At 39.7% G+C, this 21,663-nt stretch overlaps 1 protein-coding gene across 2 annotated transcripts in view; it reads right to left on the minus strand.

Annotated features, from left to right (window-relative positions):
- The window catches only part of slit3 (slit homolog 3 (Drosophila)), a 265,109-nt gene that overhangs the window by 43,593 nt on the left and 199,853 nt on the right, over positions 1–21,663 (minus strand). For both annotated transcript variants that reach the window (XM_087846129.1, XM_087846132.1), the window contains 7 exons: positions 20,459–20,602; positions 19,344–19,507; positions 14,215–14,365; positions 10,233–10,307; positions 8,726–8,869; positions 6,311–6,454; positions 2,665–2,828 (listed from right to left, as the gene is read on the minus strand). In XM_087846129.1, the coding sequence (XP_087702255.1) occupies positions 2,665–2,828; positions 6,311–6,454; positions 8,726–8,869; positions 10,233–10,307; positions 14,215–14,365; positions 19,344–19,507; positions 20,459–20,602 (986 nt within the window). The remainder of the gene's footprint in view (positions 1–2,664; positions 2,829–6,310; positions 6,455–8,725; positions 8,870–10,232; positions 10,308–14,214; positions 14,366–19,343; positions 19,508–20,458; positions 20,603–21,663) is intronic.

The following is a 21,663-nucleotide window of genomic DNA, read 5'->3' on the forward strand; positions in this document are numbered from 1 at the left end:
TTTACTCAACTATAAATAGACCGGACATGGGACCTTGGTTCACGGCGTGCTCGTGTGGAAGTATGTGTGCCCCTTTGTTTCTGGGCCTCTGTGAACCGCTTTGAGAATTACACTTTCAAGTGTAACATTTTAGCATCACCAAGAGGTTATGCTTAATAGTACGGACACCTGGCAGGCAGGGAGGATGCCTTCAAAGCTCTGAGCTGATTGGCCTTGAGCCAAAGCACAACTCACTTGAAGCTGGTAATGATCTAGATCCAAGATTTTGACTATCTCAACCTAAAATGCAATAAAGAGATGTCATTTAATCAAATTCTACATTTTAACAGTTAATTACCATTTTGCATGAAAGAGTTCTACTAGAGCTGCATCTTTAGAATGAATTGAGATACATTTTGACAATAAATTCATGTTTGTGCAGCTCAGTGAATGTTAATGTAGCTTTGTGTGTGTGTGTGAGTGGCAAAGTGCTTCTACGCAGTGTACCAGGGGCATGGAGAAGAGTTGTCGTACCATATGCACGAGGAGTGTGCGTGCGTGCGTGCAAGATGCAACAATGAATATCAAGACCTGATAACATCTTAGAGTTTCCTTACTTGAACCAATCCAGCTAACGACTTTCCAAACTCATTTTCAGTAAATGGCTGCAGCACCGCTACAGGAAATTAGAAAAGTGTAATGAATTTAAAAAAAAACTGAGGAGGGACAGAGAGGCACTACCAGATAGAAAGAGAGCAAAAGGGCGATCGAAAAAAGTTGAAAGTGTAAAAGCTACACAGAAAGCAGAGAAGGGAAAATAAAGACAAATGTAGTAAACGCAAGAGCCAAACCACACTTTGAATATGGCGTCAAAGTTGGCGGCCAAGCCGACAGCCTAAGTTGCTATAGGCAGGCATCGTCGTGGTAACAACAACGTCACTGTAGCAACCACAAGCTGATGTCATCTGAGGCTGCTGTATGCCAGTGGTTACTGATCGTTTTGTCCTCACAATACCTCACTGAAGGGAGACTGAAGGCATGAAATGACAGAGTATCTGGTAATTTAGTTAAATCTGGATCACTGTTGTTACCAAATCTATTCCCGTCAAACCAGGAGGTTTGTGCATATCTGAGGATTTTGTGATATGAATATACATGCAAAGAACAATGTGTTTTGGTAGCAGTAGGCTTAGTGTGTGCTGTGATTAGGACTCAAGGGGGAGTGAGGTCAGATATCAGTTGATACGCTGTGGACAATCCTTCAATGTAGTGCTAAGTAACCCTTTCAGACCTACCATAGAACAAGTCCGCCAGAGCTTATATTATATTTTTACATGCTGTGGAGCCATTTTTGGGAGCATTTCAAGTTGATAAACATCAATACAACCATTATAGCCCAGATTTTAATAATATGTCTGCATTAAGTGCATAGTAATTACATAAATTGCAAAAAAGTGCAATAAACTACAAAAAAATTGAAAATCGTTTTTTTAACATATATTTGTAGTTAGAGAAATTGAAGAGGTTTATCCCTCAAAACTGTAAATACAAAAAAGTTGCACAAAATAGTTTCCCACCACAGGAAATTTATTTTGAGTGTCTTCATAGTTTTATTTTTGAAATACACCAATTTTTATACACTGCAGGAAAAACAAAAATAAATATTATAGTGCAAATTTGCAAAACAAAGCAGCATATGCATCAAAATAAACTATTTCCAGCAGTGCAATATGAGTCCTAAGCATCCCAGAAACCACACAGAAAGTCATAAAGTCAAAGATAACTTTTAAAAACACCAGTATAGGCTCATGAGGCCCTGATGGTAAAAAACTACATTTCCGAGAATTGACATCACTTCCGGTTTCAGGCAGGTCATGGTGGACATGCGATAGTTCATGCTGACGTCTAATCCAACATAGGAAGTGTTATGAACAGCTGATCGGATCGGCAAAGCGTGTTTCTGGAATATTATGTTTTTGTTGCTGCAAGTGCTTTTTATGCAGTTTTTGCAAAGCTTTATGTGGAAGGAAACTGTGACCGAGGACAAGCTGATGGCATAAGATGTAAGTACAACTCCTCCGGTTTCATATGCAAAAAAAATTATTGCGCTAGCTCACGTGGTTGTAGAGCTACTGGGATTTAAAAATAGTTACACAAAACAGAGCGTGCCCGCTCCGACCGGCTTTAAAGGGTTAAGCGCCACGTATATGTAACCATCTGTGTTCTCACTTTTTGTTTTTAGTGGATTAAATTTAAAGTTAAGATTTGAACAGCGCTACAAATTGGACGACTCATTACACAACACACAAGTGTTTTATTGTTATTTTCTTTGCCCAAATACATATTTGACATCATTACTGAATAAACAATTTTCCTATGTAGGGTTTTGAAAGTCAGGAAGCCCCTCAGTTATTATTAGTACGATTCAAGGACACATTCAGTTCACCTTTCAGTTGCTTCACTCATCCTTTTATCTGCACAGGACACACAGCCGCTGACTGACACATGTCATTTATTTCAGGTCAGGCTATGACCTTTTTGTTTTCCACAGTTCGGTGTATCAGTTGCAACATCCTGTGTGGCCGACTAGACCAAACATCAAGAACTGTGGTTTTAATTCTACTTAACTAAAACAAAAACAAATACTTGGCTTATTGGCAAAGAATGGAAAATAGAAAGTCTCACCATCGCATGTAAAGTCTGGGGTAGCCACATCCTGGATAGGAATCTCCTTCAGGAAGGCTGGCTTCTGACAGCGGGGATTTCCACTCACCACCCTCGTCTTCTTTAGCCATTGACCCAGCCAGGCCAAGTGACAATCACACACATATGGGTTGGACAGAAGATTACTAAGGAAATAATAAAGGACAGATGAGAGCGAGAGAGAGGAGGAAGGAAATAAATAAATAAATAAATCAGGGTGAGTTTAAATCCGCACAAAGTTACGTAACATCCATTCTTACAATATAAGGTATTTATCATCACAAACATTTTCCTTGACTTTGCATCCAGACGACTCGCACACCCCAAATTAGAGCGTAACATACAAGCAGCACAACGAAACGACAGCGAGAAAAGCAACGACGACAAAACAGACTTTGTTCTGAATTTATTTTGGAAGCCGTTCAGAGGGATAATAACGGCAGTGCTTTATATGGTATTTTGGTGAGTGATACATTTGAATAAATTTAGATAGAAGACAAAGCAAGCCAAGGGCTAAAGGGGAAGGGGAAGGGAATGAGGAAAGGTTATCGGCTGTTTTTATTCATTTTGCAAAGAACAAGGGAGACGGAAAGAGAAAAGGAAAAAGTGGCAGATTGAGAAACAGGGAAAAAGAAAGAAAAGAGAAAAGGTTATCTGCTCGTTTTATTCATTTTTGATCACCACCTCTCTCTGCATTTTGTTGCTTTTGTAACACAGTTCATGTAATATTTATGCTGAGCCATATTTAAACTGAAAGGGGTGGAAAGGACGCATTAGCAACACATACGAGACAGGCAGCCTAAACCAAAGCTGCTCTGGGCATCGGAAATCTTGCAGCACATTCAAGTTATAGGTTTGTTGTGGCTTTTTACAATTATTAGTCGTGTTGGGAAGGTTACTTTTAAAATGTATTCCATTACAGATTACAGATTACATGCCCCAAAATGTATTTTGTAACGTATTCTGTTACGTTACTCAATGAGAGTAACGTATTCTGAATACTTTGGATTACTTAATATATTATCATGCTGTTTACAACTACATGAATGTACTATTGCTGTGATTTATTACTGTTACTGAAGGTCCGCGGCGCCAAACCGTAGTAAAGGGACCTCTGGCCAATACGGTGGGTTTTGTGTCGGGCTCGTAGCCGAAAACTAGCTTTACTTTGTTGTCTGGGTCAACTTTGCTAGCAGAGACAGAGAGAGGCGTTGAAAGGCTGCTCCAACAGAACTTATTGTTTTTGGAGGAAAACACGAACACGGTGTACAGTCGAGTCTTAATAGCTTACTTACAACTGGGCTCGTCAGGCTCTCTTCTTGGCTGCAGTGGTTATTATTATATTTACATGCTTCCAGCTCCCGTTTCTGCTCGATGACAGCTCGTACTTTTCCTTTTTCTCCCTCCCTCGCTCACAGACACATAACGTGTATGGCAGTCCATTCTCCCTGCAGCACGGACTACACTGCCCATCATGCTACATTCTTTAGAGCTATACCTGTAGCATTCTGCCTGTTAGCTTAGCACAACAACAACAAAAAGGCCTCTCTCACCCAGGAAACACGCAGAGAGAGAGCGGCACCCTGTAACCATGGCAACCGTAACGCTGCCGCCTGGAACAACAGAACGTAGCTGTCAAACAAAACCCAAACAGTCCTGACCCGCCACAATATGAAACAGGGAAGTACCGCCGTGTAATCCATTTATTTCAACAAAGTAACTGTATTCTAAATACCACCTTTTTAAACGGTAACTGTAACGGAATACAGTTACTCATATTTTGTATTTTAAATACGTAACGGCGGTACATGTATTCCGTTACTCCCCAACACTGTTATTATTATAGTTAAACATTCATTCTTAAATGTGTGACCAATGTGTTGAATGCAAACATTAAAGGTAAGAACAAATCCTGGCACTCATCTAATATTTGTGGGAAACTTTGTAACAGCTGAAGCTTGACAATGTTGCTGTCTGATTTTGTTTTGGCCCCTGGCATCTTCTTCTCAGCTCACTGCCAGTGATTTGGATTCAACAACATTCAGCAACGTCTTTCAGAAATATCAACAGTGAGCTACACAGAAAAAGAGATTTAAGGATGCTGTTACAGTCGGTGGTGTACCTGAGAAAATTTAAGGAAGCAGTTTTGTGAAGTATAACCATTGGTACAGTAGAAAGTCCCCATGTTGTGTCTAAAGATGTGCAAGTGTCACACTGCTGTTCACGTTGTCCTCTGCTAAACTAATAAACCTAAATGCTGCTATATGCGCTATAATATTAATGGGGTGCTGCCACAGATAGGGACAAGTTATTTACTCATTTCCTTGTAATGAATTGACCTCACTGCATGGCAACTAAACCTAAGCTAAATCCCTTCCTTCCCTTTCAGCGTGTTAATCTTTTAATTACATGGACAAACTCTATAGGGAAACGAAGCACTAAGAATGGAGACAGATATTCGAAAGAGCGGGAGGGAGAGAGAAATCGAGGAAAGATAGGGGGGGGGATGAACAGAGGGTGTAGAAATAAAAACTATCCATCTTTCTTTCATGCCAGACAGCAAGCAGATGTTTGAATACAAATCAAGTGTTACGACAAAAACAGCGAAAAACACGCTGAAACAAAGAATTAATGTGTCAAAGGATGAATGAAATTTAATATCTTATAATTATTAACACCGAGAGACTTTATGCAACAATAAATATATCTGTCCTCATCCTCTGTGTCCACATTTTCCCTTTCATGTCTTCCATCGTTGTTCCCAAAAGAGTCAGGCAGGAACTTGAATCAGAGATGACAGGTACACAGCAGGACAGAGAGCAAGAACAAAAGGTGGAACAAGGGAAGGAAGCACAGAGAGAAATAACGACAGCAGAGAGGATGTGAGAAGACTTTTTGTGAGAAGTCTGTCTACCTTGTGAGGAATAAAAGAATCAACCTTTCATGTTTTATTAAGCTGATAAAATCTATTATTTACAACATGGGTGGTCAAGTGATTGAAGAAAAAACACTCGTTCACTTCTCAGTCTCTTTGTCCTAAGAAAAATGGTAGGTGGACGGTTATCATAGTTTTATTGGATTAGAGTTATTATCTGCAGTTCTGTGTAAAGACTTAATACCAATCAGCAACACGCAAATTAAAGCACGCTTGAAAAAAACATGCACCAAGCAGATAAACGAATAAACGAATACACAGATTCTAGAAGCAGCAGTTGTGAATCTTTGGGAAGATAACAGCAAGCTTGCAATTGGTCTTGTGTGCCAATGTGGGTGTGCAGATGCTGAAAAATATTTAGCTTTGATAACAAATGCCCCGGGATTCAGACCAATCTAGTCGATAATGATGGAGAGCATCTGTGAGGAGAGTCGTGTCCAGAGAACATGTGTGCAAACGTTGGGGCGGGAATGTGTGTGTGTTGCTTGGAAGACAACTCCCACAGCAAGGCTATGAAAAATTAGAGGATGGAGGAAGATAGTGAGAGACAAACAAGCAGTGAGATCGGAAGACAGACACAAACAGATAGTGACACAAAGTGAGAGATGGGATAAATGATGGGATGGAAATGAAAAAGCAAAACAGGAAAATAAGCGACAAAAAGGAGAAGAGATTGTGACGGATGTGGCTTACATGGTGGACAGGGAGTGCAGGGTGGAGAATGATCCCGGGGCGATGCTGGAGATCCTGTTGTCATACAGTGACAGCAGACGGACGGAGCTCAGACCTGTGAAGGTACTGTTGTCAATGCAGCTGATCTGGTTGCTCCGCAGCATGCTGGAAACACAAATACAACAGATTAATAAATGAAAGCAAACACAATGCTGGCTCTTTTTCACTATCAATGTCACAAACTACATTAAAGTCAAGGCTTAGAATAATCCAGCGTTTCACATTTCTAACCTACTTAATATGAAGTTTTGAGTTTTAAAAAAACGTGCTAATAAAATAAGGAAGGCTAGATAAAAAGAGACAGCCCAGCGAGATAAACGAATACAACCTATAATGGCATGGACAAAAGATAAAAGAGAAAGGAGTGGAGTTAAACCAGTCCCTATAGGACAGCCGTGACAGACTCTGTAATATGACATTAACCTTTGACATACAGTCATGTGGGATCATGCTAAGTGAGTTAGTTAGCATTAGCAATCTCTGGGACAAGCTAACCTAGTTAGCAAGGCTATTACTGGAGCAGGGAGCCCTCTTTACATAATACAGAGACAGCCATGATACCATTAGAGAGTCATTAGGCAGCATATATATACATGATAAGATTAGCTAGTCATTACTGAGTATACACAGACAACATTAGTTCGTGATTTTATACACTACCCTGTAACCCCTAATTGGACACTAGGCTCTTTAAAGTGGGTGTCCAAATTGGAGGAACAACAATATGCTGTCATTAGCCTTAATTTCAATGTAAGTGAGTAAACAATGCTTTCTTTTTTAGTCCGGGGAAGAAAAACACACAACTATGTCAGGTGCTAATACAAACTGTACTCTGTTAGAAGTCTTTGACAAAAAGCTAGTACTGATGTTATACAAAGAAAATAAATAAATAAATAAATAAAGACATATAATGACTGTTTTTATAAAAGAAGAATAGCCTTTTTTAGACATGCTCTCAGAGACCAAATCTTTTTAAATATCATTAGAGATCAAGATGAAGCAGTGGAGTATAATGGACTTTAACCCTTTAAGACCTACCATAGAACCCAAGGCCGCCAGAGCATTTCAAGTTGCTATACATCAATACAACCATTATAGCCCATATTTTATTAATATGTCTGCATTAAGTGCATAGTAATTACATAAATTGCAAAAAAGTGCAATAAACTACAAAAAATTTGAAAATCGTTTTTGTTTTTTAACATATATTTCTAGTTAGAGAAATTTAAGAGGCTTATCCTTCAAAACTGTAAATACAAAAAAGTTGCACAAAATAGTTTCCCACCACAGGAAATTTATTTTCAGTGTCTTCATAGTTTTATTTTTGAAATACACCAATTTTTATATACTGCAGGAAAAACGAAAATAAATATTATAGTGCAAATTTGCAAAAAAGCAGCATATGCATCAAAATAAACTATTTCCAGCAGTGCAATATGAGTCCTAAGCATCCCAGAAACGACACAGAAAGTCATAAAGTCAAACATAACTTTTAAAAACACCAGTATAGGCTCATAAGGCCCTGATGGTAAAAAACTACATTTCCACGAATTGACGTCACTTCCGGTTTTGGGCAGGTCATGGCGGGCATTCGATAGTTCGCGCTGACATCTATTCCAACGTAGGAAGTGTTATGAACAGCTGAATGGATCGGCAAAGCGTGTTTCTGGAATATTATGTTTTTGTTGCTACAAGTGCTTTTTATGCAGCTTTTGCAAAGCTATATGTGGAAGGAAACTGTGACCGAGGACAAGCTGATGGCATAAGATGTAAGTACAACTCCTCCGGTTTCATATGCAAAAAAAAATATTGCGCTAGCTTCTGTGGTTGCAGAGCTACAAGGATTTAAAAATAGTTGCGCAAAACGGAGCGTGCTGCTCTGACCGGCTTTAAAGGGTTAAAAGCCAAGAATAAATGTAGTTATATAAATAAAGTTTTTAAAAAAAATGTTCATATTGTCTTCTGTTGGTAATATGAATAACAGGGCTGCGTTGATTAGAGTGAATAATTGATTCAAAAGATTTGACGAATTTAAAATAAACAGGACTGACCTTAAAAAATGTCATTTGAGTGGGATCCTGAACTCAAAATAATACTTTTGAACCACATTTTCAACAATTAGCTTTACATATGTTTTCAGAACAGTTGCCATTTACACAAAAACTGTTCAAGCATGCTGTGCATAGATTATTTTCACATGGGTTGGGCTGCAACTGTAGAATGGGCCCTTGTGTTCAGTGGTGTACAATTATTTGCCTACATCCTTGCATAAAATCAATTACTTTCACTTCCATTATCCTAAACCTATTCTAACTCTAATCTAAGTCTTATTACCCAACAAGTACACACACATACACTGCTGTGAACTATACTTACAGGGTCTTCAGGCCACTGAGGCCTCTGAACATGCGTCCCTGCAGTCCAGTCAGCTTGTTCCCCGTTAGCAGCAGCTCCAAAACTCCACCTGCTCCATCAAATGCTCCTTCGCGGATGTCTTTCAGTTTGTTGTTGCTCAGGTTGCTGCAGGAGAGATCACACAACATTCATAGCCTTTTTACTTTTGTATTTAGATATTTTACCTGTGCATGTTTGCTTTAGCCATCATGCATGTTTTTCTAACACAACCGACAGGAGCAACGAGATAATGGAAATGCAGGCGCGCAGACATGCATGCAAAGCATTCCCAGTTTAATTGCAGTAATTAATCATGTCCCTTCAACTAATAAATGTTAACCTTCTTTTCTTTCATCTTAATATCCTTCTCTTAGACATTAGATGTTCAGATAACAGAGCCTGCCATCACTAGATCTGATATAAAAAAACACCAAGCGTGTTCAAATAAAATGAAAAGAACAAAGTGGTACAAACCAGTTAAAAACGGCTCCTTTCTCTCTTTCATGGACACAATAAGAGAAATGAAAAGTGCTTGGCCTCAAAGACAATAATTGGGGATGATAGCTATCACACATACTGTAGCCTTCATTCATAGGTCAATTGTGTTTCCTATTATCGGGTTTACTGAAGATGAGAGAAGGTGGAGGATGAGACTGGAAAGACGGGTTTAAAATAACGTATAAAATAAAAACAAAGAAATGTGATAGCAAATTAAGGATGAGAGAAAATGTGAGGAAAGGTGAGGAGAAGCGAGGAAAGGAGAATAGGAGGAAGGAATTGAGAGAAGGAAAATGGAAATGAGAGCTCGCCAATCTATATTGTCAGTGACACTGCTAGATGGTTAGCAATTTCCTCTCCAATAAATCAACTTCTGGTCTCTGCTCTGTCTTTCTCTATCTCTCCCTAACACACACACACACACACACACACACACACACACACACACACACACACACCTAGAGTAGTTTGTAGATAAGAACTGACTGTAAATCTGAACGAAGGCCCATCTTCTATTTCCATTTCATATTTGCTTCCTGCATACCTCCAATCCACCCTTCCCTTTCCTCCATCTCTGTGTTCCTCCCATCCTCTTGCCTGTGCTCAGTCTATCTTCTTCTGGTATCTATTTTACTTTACTCTTTTCCTTTTTTCTTTTTTATTCTTTCATTTTTCTCTTCAGTTTTACTTTTGGCTTCCAGTTTCATTCTCTTTCTCGCATCTTTATAACACCTGCTTATTTCTGTCATGAATACTGAATCAATCTCATCACTTATTATCAAAATAAAGAGTAAAAAAAGACAAAAAAAAAGGAAAAACACAGCCAAAGCCAACTGTATTCTCCTCAGATAAATAATAGCTCCATTTTCTATGCCAGGTCCACTTTACATAATTTTTAGAGGAGAAAGACATCACTGGACTTATACATAATACAATATTAAAACCTTTGAAGCATATAATGGAAGAAAAAAAAAAATATATATACACTTACATTTTTCTCAAATTTGGCAGCTTCTTAAAAATCCCTGTAGCCTCCAGGACAGCAATCTCATTGTCGTTTAACCGCCTACAGAGAGGAAGATGGAGAAAGGGAGTTAGATGTTTATTCCTTCATGAAACAAACTGCTTTAGTGCACACAAGTGAATTTCCACATACACAGAGAAAAAACAGGCAGAAAATAAGGGCGGGATGGCCACATGTAAGTTGAGAGGACTTCAGAGACTTTGCAAATATGATGCAACACAAAACAACACAGGGATGAAAAAATAAAAATCAGAAGAGGAGAGAAGAGGAGAGCAATGAATCTTTTATATGTAGTCATCAATAGCCACACTGCCCTAAGCCAAGAGAAAACAGTTTGACAGATAGGAAGCTAGACATCTGGTTTATTGAGGTAATTTGTACTAAAAGGGTGCTGCTAAAAGGATGCACTTTGTGTACGTGTATGTGTGAAAGCAGCAGAGCAAGAAAAATCCACGAAAGAAAGTGAAAGTTCAGCTCAAGGGGACAATTTGTAACGAGATATGAGGGGGTTCAAAGATGGATTGTCCTGGATAAACACAGACTGAAATAACACACTGAAAAGCCTGAAGTAGATTCTGATGGTAGGAGAACGATGCCCCTTTTATTGCTGCGTTTATTTGCATATTTTGACAGTATCAAAAACACATCTGATCTCTTCATCATCTGATCTGGCCCCAGTGTGGCCTGACAACGTACAGCACATTTAATAAAGTGCCTATAATTCTCATAAGACTGATGTCATACTTATTAAATGCTCCCAAGGCCGATGTCGATGATTTTTATGGCGAGCAGAAAGAGTCCCAAAGACAGACAGATGAGACAAAGAGAGCAAGAAGTATATAAGCCCTCAGTTGAACCGCAGCCTCCCCTGATTTCCCCTGATAAGGCAGGTTACAGGCCATGAACTGACAGCTTGTGTGTTTGTTTCTGTGCGATTGTGGCCTTCAGAAAATACTGGGTGGTTGTGTTCTTAAGGAAAAGGAAGGATAGAGAGAGAAAGGGTGTAGAAAATACTAGAAACTCTGATGTGCCCTCTAACCAACCATAAAGGACAAAGTATACATTTCTGACATGACGTACCCTGGGGACGGATAGAGAGAAGGAGGGAGGATTGTGAGGTTCACAGTGAGAAAAAGAACCAAAGAGAGAAAGAGAGTTGGGGGCTAATGGTCTGTGTAGTGCTGGCATTATTAGTTATCTAAAGTGGCAGCTGTGGCTGAATTCACCATCATACAACTAACCTCCATAAGTAATACTGTGACAACCATCCTGTGTGTGCCTTAATGCTGTAGTATCCCCATCCCCAGAAGCTTTTCTGCATTACTATCTCACTGATAACCATAGCAGAAGCTCTCCAGCCTTCTCCTACATTTTAAAGCTGCAGGTGATTTAGCATTATTAGGTAAAACTTTTTATTCTGGATTCCAATTTCCTCTTTCCTCAACTTACTGACTGTGTGATTAAGATTAGTCAAGGTGCTGAAAGTAAAATGAGTAAAAATTGTTCTTGTGTTCTGAATCAAAAGTCAAAGATTGGCATTTATTTTATCGCTTAAAAGCTGTGTTTTTATTTTCAAATCACATCATTATGTTTTATGTTAATTATACTATTTATTTCCTGACAATCTCTATTAAATTACTTCAGCTTTCTCTCTGAAGAGATAGTGCAAGCATACAACCTTCATATCATCACTTTTTTTCCTTTTTTTAAAAAATCGGGAGTGGGTTGAAGGAAATGTTTCCTTTTTTTTCTGGTTAGTGAAAAATATAATGATATGCTGATCCAAGTTCTTTTTTTCCCATTAAGCTAGCAGTAATTTTCATGCTGTAATAGCCTACTGGGACACGGTGGTAGGGCTGGGCCATATCATACCGTTCACGGTAATCCCGGCATAATGTTGGGCAACAATAAGAAAATGAAATATCGCAATAGAATATGGGTAAAACGCGCATGTGCAGTGCCTTTGTTTTCGTATGCACATGGCGGAAAAAGCATGGCGGCGACGCAGAATGAGAAAAGCGAAAGCTGATCGTTGAATGAAACGGATGAACCAGAACTGGTTTGTTAAAATGCTTCAGTGGTGTGGAACTGGTTTAGCTTTCGTCCGTCAGATACACAGCAAAGCACTATTTTTGGTAGAGCATGCTAGCGGGCCGAAAATACGGCACACTTAAAATCAGTCCTTTGATTTTTCTGAAAGTCGACAGAGCCCCTTATAATCCCGTGTGCCTTATGTATGAACTCTGGTTGTGTTTACTGACCTTGAAACAATTTTATGTACACGGCGCTCGAAAATCTGTCAAATGTTTCAGTACGACTTTGCTAAGCTACGAACCCGCACCGCTTGATGGATTGTCGGAGTATTACGGCTATCGTAGGCAGGAGCCTCGCAGAGTGATACGTACTGTGCTTCAACATAATACAGGGTGGGCCATTTATATGGATAGTGCAAGCATGCAAGCATTGCTAACTGTAGAATGGGGGATGGGTGGTCTCATAGGGTGTCTTGCATTGAAATCTACTGCAATGACCCGGTTACTGCGTTCACCAGATATCAGCACAATTTCAATCCGCTCCTCACGTGTTCGACATGTCAATGGCTGTGAACAAAGAGAAACTTGTAAATAACTCATGAAAGAATAAAGTTACGTTGAAATCAAGCACACCATTGTTTTTCTTGTGACATTACCAATAAGTTTGATGTGTCACATGACCCTCTTCCTATTGAAAAAACAAAAGTTGTATCCAAGATGGCCGACTTCTAAATGGCCACCATGGTCACCACCCATCTTGAGGAGTTTGCCCCCTCACATATACTAATGTGCCACAAACAGGACTTTAATATCACCAACCATTCCCATGTTATTACGCTGTATCCATAGAAATGGCCCACCCTGTATTACCGTATTGTGTGTGTATAACCTCTTTTTAAGTTTTGTGGATATTACACATGGTTATGCTGAGGATATGTCGGCCAATTTCCACTGGAAATGCATTTTGGTTAAACTGTCAGCAAGAAATTTGCATTTGCACTGTTAAATTTTTATATAACTTTAATGCACATAAAAAAACAGCTGCTTGTTTAAGTGAAAATACATTGATTTTTTTTTTTTTTTTTGCACTAATAAAGTTGTGGAGTTGTACAGTATTTTGTCAAGTGTCAATTATATCATCAGTTATATCGTTATCGCAAATTTTCAAATGTATAACGTGATAAATATTTTCATATCACCCTGCTCTACATGGCGGCATATTGAAAAACCATGAATCAAGGTAGATTTGGACCACGTTCCAAAAGCAGATTGTGATGTCTTCAAATGTGTGATTTAATTCAAAAAGTGAAAAAAATAACCTTTACTAATTAGGAATTGCTTTAACAATTAAGAAAAAAAACACTCGTAAATAACCTTTCTGGTAATTATTACAGATTAACAGTCTAACTGTTGTAAATGTTTTTTGTCTGTGTTTTAAAACCCACATGAAATCATACAGATATTACAGTATTCCTGTGGCGTTATCTGTTACTCATTCTTAAGCCGGAAAGTGAATGATCAATGGGACTATTCAGTATTCTAGTGTGAGACCCTTCACCAGACATGATGATGGCTCCTTTGGGACTTGGCGGGAGATGGAAAAGACTGCTGAGGAGCATTTTGGTCTGAGAGCTAAAAATCAAGTGACATTCATGATAGAGAGAAGCAGAGAGAGACAAAAAGGACATGCATAGCGTATCTGTGAGTTTTTGTCTTTCCATCTACACAGGCCTTAAAAACATTACGACTATTTCATGGCACATGATTGCCATATGTATAAGTGGGTGTTTTAGTCTGTGCATATGCTCCTAAAAACATGAAAAGCTTCTTTGAGATTTTGTTTTACTGTTTCAGCTTTTTGAAGAGCTTGCACATATATGTATATCTATATAAAACAGTAAGGCCAGCTGACTTACAGGTCTGCGGTGTGTTCAGGGATGTGTGGCGGTATTCGGGTCAACTTGAGGTTGGAGCAGTCAACCACTGTGCCTTCACAGCGACACTTCTCTGGACATACCAGGTCCTGGAAACATTCCCCACTCAGACGGCTGCGATAGTCCTCCTGACCTGCGGATCAGAATTTAGGGTAGAAAAGAAGAAAAATAATGTAACTAGGAATCACAATGAAGAGGAAGACAGAAGAAAAAACAGCTAGGAAGAGAAGGGATGGAAAAAAGGAGGTAAATTATGGCAATAGCGAATAGGCACAAAGGGAGGAAAAAAGAGGAAAAAAGCTCAAATAAGACACCATGGACACAAGACTTCAAACTTATATAAACATAATCCCATTTATATAATCATTTACATGATTTTATATTTAGAAAAACAAAAAGAAAATCAATATTTTTTGTTATTCTTCTCCCAGCCTATCTGGTCGAACTGTTTCCTGAGAAGTTTCATTGTTGCTAAAATTCTAGGACGGTCACAATTCAGTCAGAATGAGCAACGCCAAAACAAAACTAGTCCATCTACTTAAAACAGCAGGCTGCAGTTGTTGCTACAGCTCTGCACTGCGAGCAGGCACGGGGCTGATTCAGGGAGCAGTAATTCTGCATGGCCACTGCTGCAAATCAAATTAACGAACAGATATCCAGGTGGCTTTATGGAATCACCTCGTAGATAAATGTGGTTTAACCCCGGATGTTTTTGTTTAACAAGGTGAGCCAGAGACCACTTCTGTTATTTAGATATAATATGAGCAGATATTATTTATGACTGCGAGTGCCTGTAGAATAGACCCGGTTTGCATCATGCAGCACGTGCGTTCATGCATCACATACTGTACTCTCATTATAGTTCACGCCGTCATCATTATCTCTTTTTCTTCCTCCTGTTCTCTCTTTGTTTATCCATCTGCTCTCTGTCAATGTAATCTTTCCTTCATTTTACTACTCTTCATTCTTGCATTGGCACAAAGTATTCTCTGCCTCCAGTCTGTTTTCATGACTCATTTGCTCATTGTTCAACAACTAAGACCACCTATTGAAGCTTTTCTTTTCTCTTCTCTGCAAATGATCAGTGCCCTTCAAGTGATGTCTATCTTTTGAGAGACATGGCTACCTTCTTTCAATGGAAAAAATATTTTGCAATGGTGTCTCTGGGCTGTCTCTAACCTTGTTGGTTAAGTTGGGCAAGCTGACAGAGAGCAAAGAGCAAGGGAAAGTTCGGATGAAAGGGAAAGAGAATAATAAAGGGGAATTAAGCAAAGACCGGAAGGTGGGTTTTTATCATCTTAATAACAGTAATGGCTGAATTCTTCTTAGCAGACACACGGGTGAGAGGTGTGTGGGGCTAGAGAGGTGATGGAATATTTGTGCAATCATGTGGCTTTGGAATAATTGGAAAAACTTCACATGGACGTCCTCCTCAAGTTAGAGACAGAACATGTAAAGTCTGAGATAATTTTGTTGTACAGCGCACACACAAATACATATCTGGCTGATTGTAGTCGAGAAAGTTTAATGGTAAAAATTCAAGTATTATATATGATTTTTTTGTCTTGCATTAAATTTTTAATAAGGTTGTAAATACTTGCTGCTATCCAACTTAAGAGAGAGCTTGATAAGCTGGAAAAGGGACTAGTCTACTCAACTTGAGTTGTGTACTGGAAAGAGAAACCAGTGTTGTTTCTACATACTGAGAGACAAAAATAAATCTTGTCTGCAGCATCAGTTTTGTTTCCACATTCCAACCCAAAATCATAGAAACACATCAAAGCTGGCAGAACAAACAAAAACCAGAGGGAAATGGGGCTATCTAAGGAGCACATGAATGCACAATAAGCCATGCTAACCACTGAAACACTGACATGCGATCGGAGAATCTAAATGTGAAGAAAACAAGCAGTCATTGTAATGTGCTTTGAAGCATTACAAGGAGATGTTTCCAGAGCACAATGACAAAAGTAGGAGCATCTGTTTAAATGCAATTTTAGAGTTCAAATTTATGCTTGCAGTTTTGCAATCAAGGTGAACTGCGAAATGTGGATGTTTCTCAATTCACTTAAATGTACCCTGTGGAGTTTTTGAGCCGGCGTGTCACCATAAAGATTTTATTTAAAAATGCTACTACTTCAGGTTTATGTGCAAGTGCACAGTATCACGAGTACACATGGGTGCACACTGGCAATTTAGTTCAGACCTACTGACCAATTAAGTTTTGGAGCAGGCAAAACAATAAAAGACAAAAAGAAGAAAAAGACCAAGAATAAATCGAAAGCTACATACAAACAGATAATACTTGGAAATAAACACTTGAATTGTGTTGGTTTACAAGAAAACTCCACAGGGCATCACAATGAGATAAGCAAGAGAAAACTAGTAGGTGTTGATAGTCAGCCCTGATTGTATTTTAATGTCAAATGTCAGTTTATGACTCATTTATTTCAACCACAGTCATACTCACATATTACAAGCCCTACAGATAAATGCAAACAAGGTTAAAATGTTTGACCCGCTTTTTGCTCCAAGGTGTGTGATTGGCTGGGAGAGGCAGGTAGGTGTGTGCTAGGCGGTCCCTGGCGCTTGACGGAACCATGTGATGTTACAGTAGGCGGGGCCACATGGTTAGATCAAGCACAAGAGACAGCTGCACAAGAACCAATCAAAATGCAGGTCCACACAGGAGGAAGTTGGGGCAACAGAGAGCTGCACCAATCAGTCAGGGGGGCAGGGTCCATACTGGACAGGAGAGGCAACAGACAGCCGCAGATCCACACAGGGAGGGTGGCAGGATCAGAGCACTGCCCACCAATAGCAAGAATATCCACAAAGGTCCAGAGAGGAAGAGGAGATGCAGGGAGAGGCATGGGACTGCAGAGAGGAAGGGCCAAAGCAAAGACGACAGCCATAACCAAGTTTAGGGGAATTTGTAATCTGGTTATCTTGATTATTATCTACCTCAATGGGCAGAGCACAAACATTAAGAGATTGAATACCACTGAGATCTAAAAATATAGCATGTGTGCCCACGCCACCACAAGCTCTTTGGATTAAACCTCTTGCCATTTAATGGTATTGGTTATGCTGTTAATGGTGTGTCCATTTGATCCTGGGAACACACCATTTTACAGAGCGGAAGGGGTGACTATGTCAAAAAAGATCCACTCTTACAGGCACACTTTTCATGGCACATTGACAGATGTGTGATGGTTGCAGTAAAAACAATCATTCTGGTGCTTAAAAAGTTGCTTTTTGATCAACTTTTTCAGCTCTTCTGTTTTCTGCAAATTTTAGGTTTTCGATATAAAACAAAGCATTACTAATAGGGTGTCGCCCTTGATAACAAAACGCTGGTCTGCTAGAAAAAGCAAAGGAGATTCTCACTACAGTGTGTATGCTTTACTTATACTGTCTAAATTGGTGATTTGCCTAAAACCAGTTTGACACAACAGAGCTTCAACAGTTTGCAAAGGATAATTTTCCAGTACTAGTATTTATGACAGGAACAAACAGTATGGAAAAAGCCACTACAGATAAGCAGTTTTGATGTTTAGTGTAGCCACACACAGCTAGATAGACACACACACATAACTTCGTTCACACAGGTGAGCAATCACAGTCTATGGATGGTCCCTGCTGAGTTAGTTATTGTGCTGCGTCATACTGAATTGGTCTGTGTTGTAATTAGTGAAACCCATGGCTCCTATCAAAGGAAATAAGAGCAAGACAACACTACCACAGAGACAAGAACTGTGGGTGTGTGTTTGTTTAGTTTCTGTTTTTATTTATACACTTTTAATACTTCATATATTTGTAATGCTTCAATTGTGAAATGTAGGGATGGGTACCGGTATCCGGTGCCATGATGGCATAAACGCTAGTAACCAGACCGAAAAGCAGCGCACATTTCGGTGCTTTTTTTTCCTGAGATGTCACACACTTTGGATTCTAGCCAATCATTTTACGTTTCCGAGGATAGTAGGCGGGTCCAGGTACGTACGTTCTTTTAGAGCAGAGCTACAGATTAAAATGCCCAAGGCGAAGCGGTCAAAGTCTGGCTGTACTTCACAGCAAAAGATGCAAACTCAGCAGCTGCAACAAGTGCTTTAAGCTGATACTGTGATACTGTCAAAGGAGGTAACACCTCAAATCTGATGAAACACCTGGCGACGTATAGCATTTTGTTAAAAGCCAAGAAATGCGCCGTATTTGATAGCTTGCTGCGAGACCTCACACCGAGCGCATCTACTGCGGGTGTGGTGCCTGTTATCGACCCGGAGTTAGCAACATCCCCCAAAAACCCGAAGAGGAGAGTCCTGGCCCCTAGCCCTGCCAGTGTAGCAGAAATGATGAGGATGATGATGCAGCAGCAGCCGTTCTTCTCTGTTGTTCGTGTGTAATTTACGTTGAGTAGGCTAACCACGTTATTACATTAATGCATGTAAGGTGAACTAGCAAACACCGTCGTAGTTACATGCAGCTGTCTTCTTGTTTGATGGCAGATACTCCCTTCACCCTGGCCAAAAAGGCTAAAATGACCAAAGAAAAAGTGGAAAACAGCTAAACATGAGAGGTTTTTGGACAAAGTTGGTGTTTTTTCCATTGTTTAAGCTGCTTCCAGCCAAGAGTGATACCATATATGCCCCATAGCTGCAGAAAAGGCTAACAGTGTTATCTTTTTACAAAAAAACAGCTGAACATGAGAGGTTTTTGGACCAATTTTGTGTTCTCCATTCTTTAAGCACCAGTTCGAGCGCCGGTTCGAGCGCCGGTTCGAGCGCCGGTTCGAGCGCCGGTTCGAGCGCCGGCACCGTTTCAAAAGTACCGGTTTGGTACCGGTATCGGATAAAACCTAAACGATACCCATCCCTAGTGAAATGTGACATTTCAAGTATAACCTGATTGATTTACATCTGTTTTTCAGGCATGCTTACCTGCATTTTTCCTTCAGCTGTGTGTTCTGCTTAGATAGATTCTGTTTACATATATACAAGTAAAATCTGGGGGAATTCAACCCATAGCTAGGTTTGCAAAACAATTTTGTGTATACATTTTGGATACATGATTGGCTTGTATATCAGTGTCTGTGTAAAGTCATCTCCTACCTGTGCACCTGAACTTCTTTCCCTTCACCTGGCTTATTCGTTTGTTAGCCAGCCTTCTGGGGTGGCTGCAGCGTGCTCCGCTCGTCTCAATTGGGTTGTCAAACAGATAGTCTGCCAGCCACTTCAGGTGACAGTCACACATAAAGGGATTCTGGGCCAGATGACTGAAAAAGAAAAAGGACCAAGGATAGAGTGGAAGCTTGATTTGTAGAAAAAAGAATCTCAAGATTTGGGGTTTGGGTAAATATACTGAATACTGTCATCTACAGAAAAAATACAATTCAACTCATCATTTGTTGCATTTCTTTTCCCATCCAAAGGTACATGTTTTCCAAGAGAGCTACTCTTGCATTAAGTGGGTTATTTTACGTTTCAAGCAGCTGAGAGCGTTATGAGAAGAATTTTATAGCTATCATTAACACTAATAACCTTCATTAATTAACCAACAGAAGACCATAGATACTTAATAAAGGCCCAGTTTTCTAAATAGATTTTTTTCAATTATAATCTCTGTACATCTGTGTGCATCCTTTCGTTCAGTCACGGTAGGGGAAACAGTGGTTGGAGATCATAGAACGACCAAAGTTATCAGCAATCGTGTGCTGATAACAGGAAACAGTTTCCTGAAGACGAACAAATTCACTGCCCTGTTTTTACTTTTGCGGTGTCAACTAACCAGTGAAAATGTTGTTCTTAAGTCTAAACTGATATTAGATGAGAAACGATAGATGTTGCAGTAAAAACCCTTGGTGAAAAAGCGGCTGGCTATTTCAGAAGCCCAGTGTCCTGAGAATGTATTTCTGATGTAAAAATGAAAAATCACATATCAAAACACTTGCCAATCTAGGTGCAGCAATTCCCAGCAACTTTCTCCAGCTATTCTTCTGGGATCTTAAGGCATTCCCAGGGCTGAGGGACATATAATCCCTCCTGTATAATCTGCATCGGCCCTGCTGTCTCCTCCATCTGAACATGCATGGGATATCTCACTAGTAAGGCATCTAAGCAGTCTATTGTTAATTCATTTATGTCAGCATATTAATTATTGATTCAACTAATAGCAGCAGCTCTATTTAAGACACCCAAATGATGTAAAACAACATATATGAACTTACAGAGTCTTGATAGAGCGCAGAGGGGCGAACAGTCCTTTACTGATGGTTTGCAGCTTGTTGTCATATAATGACAGGAGGTTGAGGTTCTGTAGGTCTTGAAAGGTGTTGACTCTCAAACAGTTAATTTTGTTGGCGTTGAGCAATCTGAAATGCAAAGAAGAGCCGTTAACATTTGCTATTCATCTGCCTCTGTTTTGTTTATTTAGCTGTATTATCTGTGCTCAACACAAAAGATAAACGCACACGTCGATAATGAGAATTCGTTTTTCTCAGATGCATCTCAAATGCAAAACCACTATTTTCCTCTCCTGTCATCTACTCACTATTTCATCCTCTGCCCCTTACCAAACTCACCCCTCCCTTCCCTACACACTCATGATTATATTTTTTCTGGATGTGACACATACATTTGAAAATTGCAGTTTTATGCTTTCTCTTCTGGAGCAGGAGGGAAAATCCACCGTTGGGCGTGTGAGTGTAATACCTTGTTTTGATGGGAGAGACAGATGGTGAAAGGAGGGAAAGGAAGAATGGAGACAGGGTGGTGGAAATAATGGAGTGAGACAGTGAAGGGACAGGTGAAAATTTAATTTGGACTGACACAGATATATATATTTAAGCGAACGTGGCTGACAAGCAAAATGGAGGAGAGAGGCGATGGGAAATGAGAAATGTGATCGAAGGATTAAGTAAATGACAGAAAAAGTTTTCACCTCTACCTTCTCTCCATCTTGCTGTCTTTTCACATCTACACGTCATTAGCTGATATTTCCAAGTTGTCAGCTTTTCCCTGTATTTCCACCTTTCCTCTTTTCTTGCCTCGGGTCTGTCTCAGTCTCCACTTTTCCTCTTCCCTCACCCTCTCCACCTCTCGTCTTTTGTTACATTCCTTGTTTCTGTGTCACACACTAAACAGTCTACTTTCCTCTTTCTTTCCCTGACAGGTAACTAACTTGGTGCTTGGTAAAGCAGTTCATTCTCAAACCACTCTAACGAGTGCCTGTACCGGCACATCCAATTTATGCATATATACGCACACTCGCAGGTGATACATGCACACGTGCTGCTCTGCGACATATCCACGCCTCATTAGGCGGCTCACAGGGGGAACTAATTACTTGAAACTGCACCAGTAAAACAAAGCAGCCCAGAGATTATAAACAGACCAGTAGCTATATAAAGCATAAACACATCTTTGCAGTCAT

The sequence above is a fragment of the Neolamprologus brichardi genome, chromosome 2 (genome assembly GCF_056152115.1).
Source record: "Neolamprologus brichardi isolate AB-2024 chromosome 2, ASM5615211v1, whole genome shotgun sequence".
Lineage (NCBI taxonomy): Eukaryota > Metazoa > Chordata > Actinopteri > Cichliformes > Cichlidae > Neolamprologus > Neolamprologus brichardi.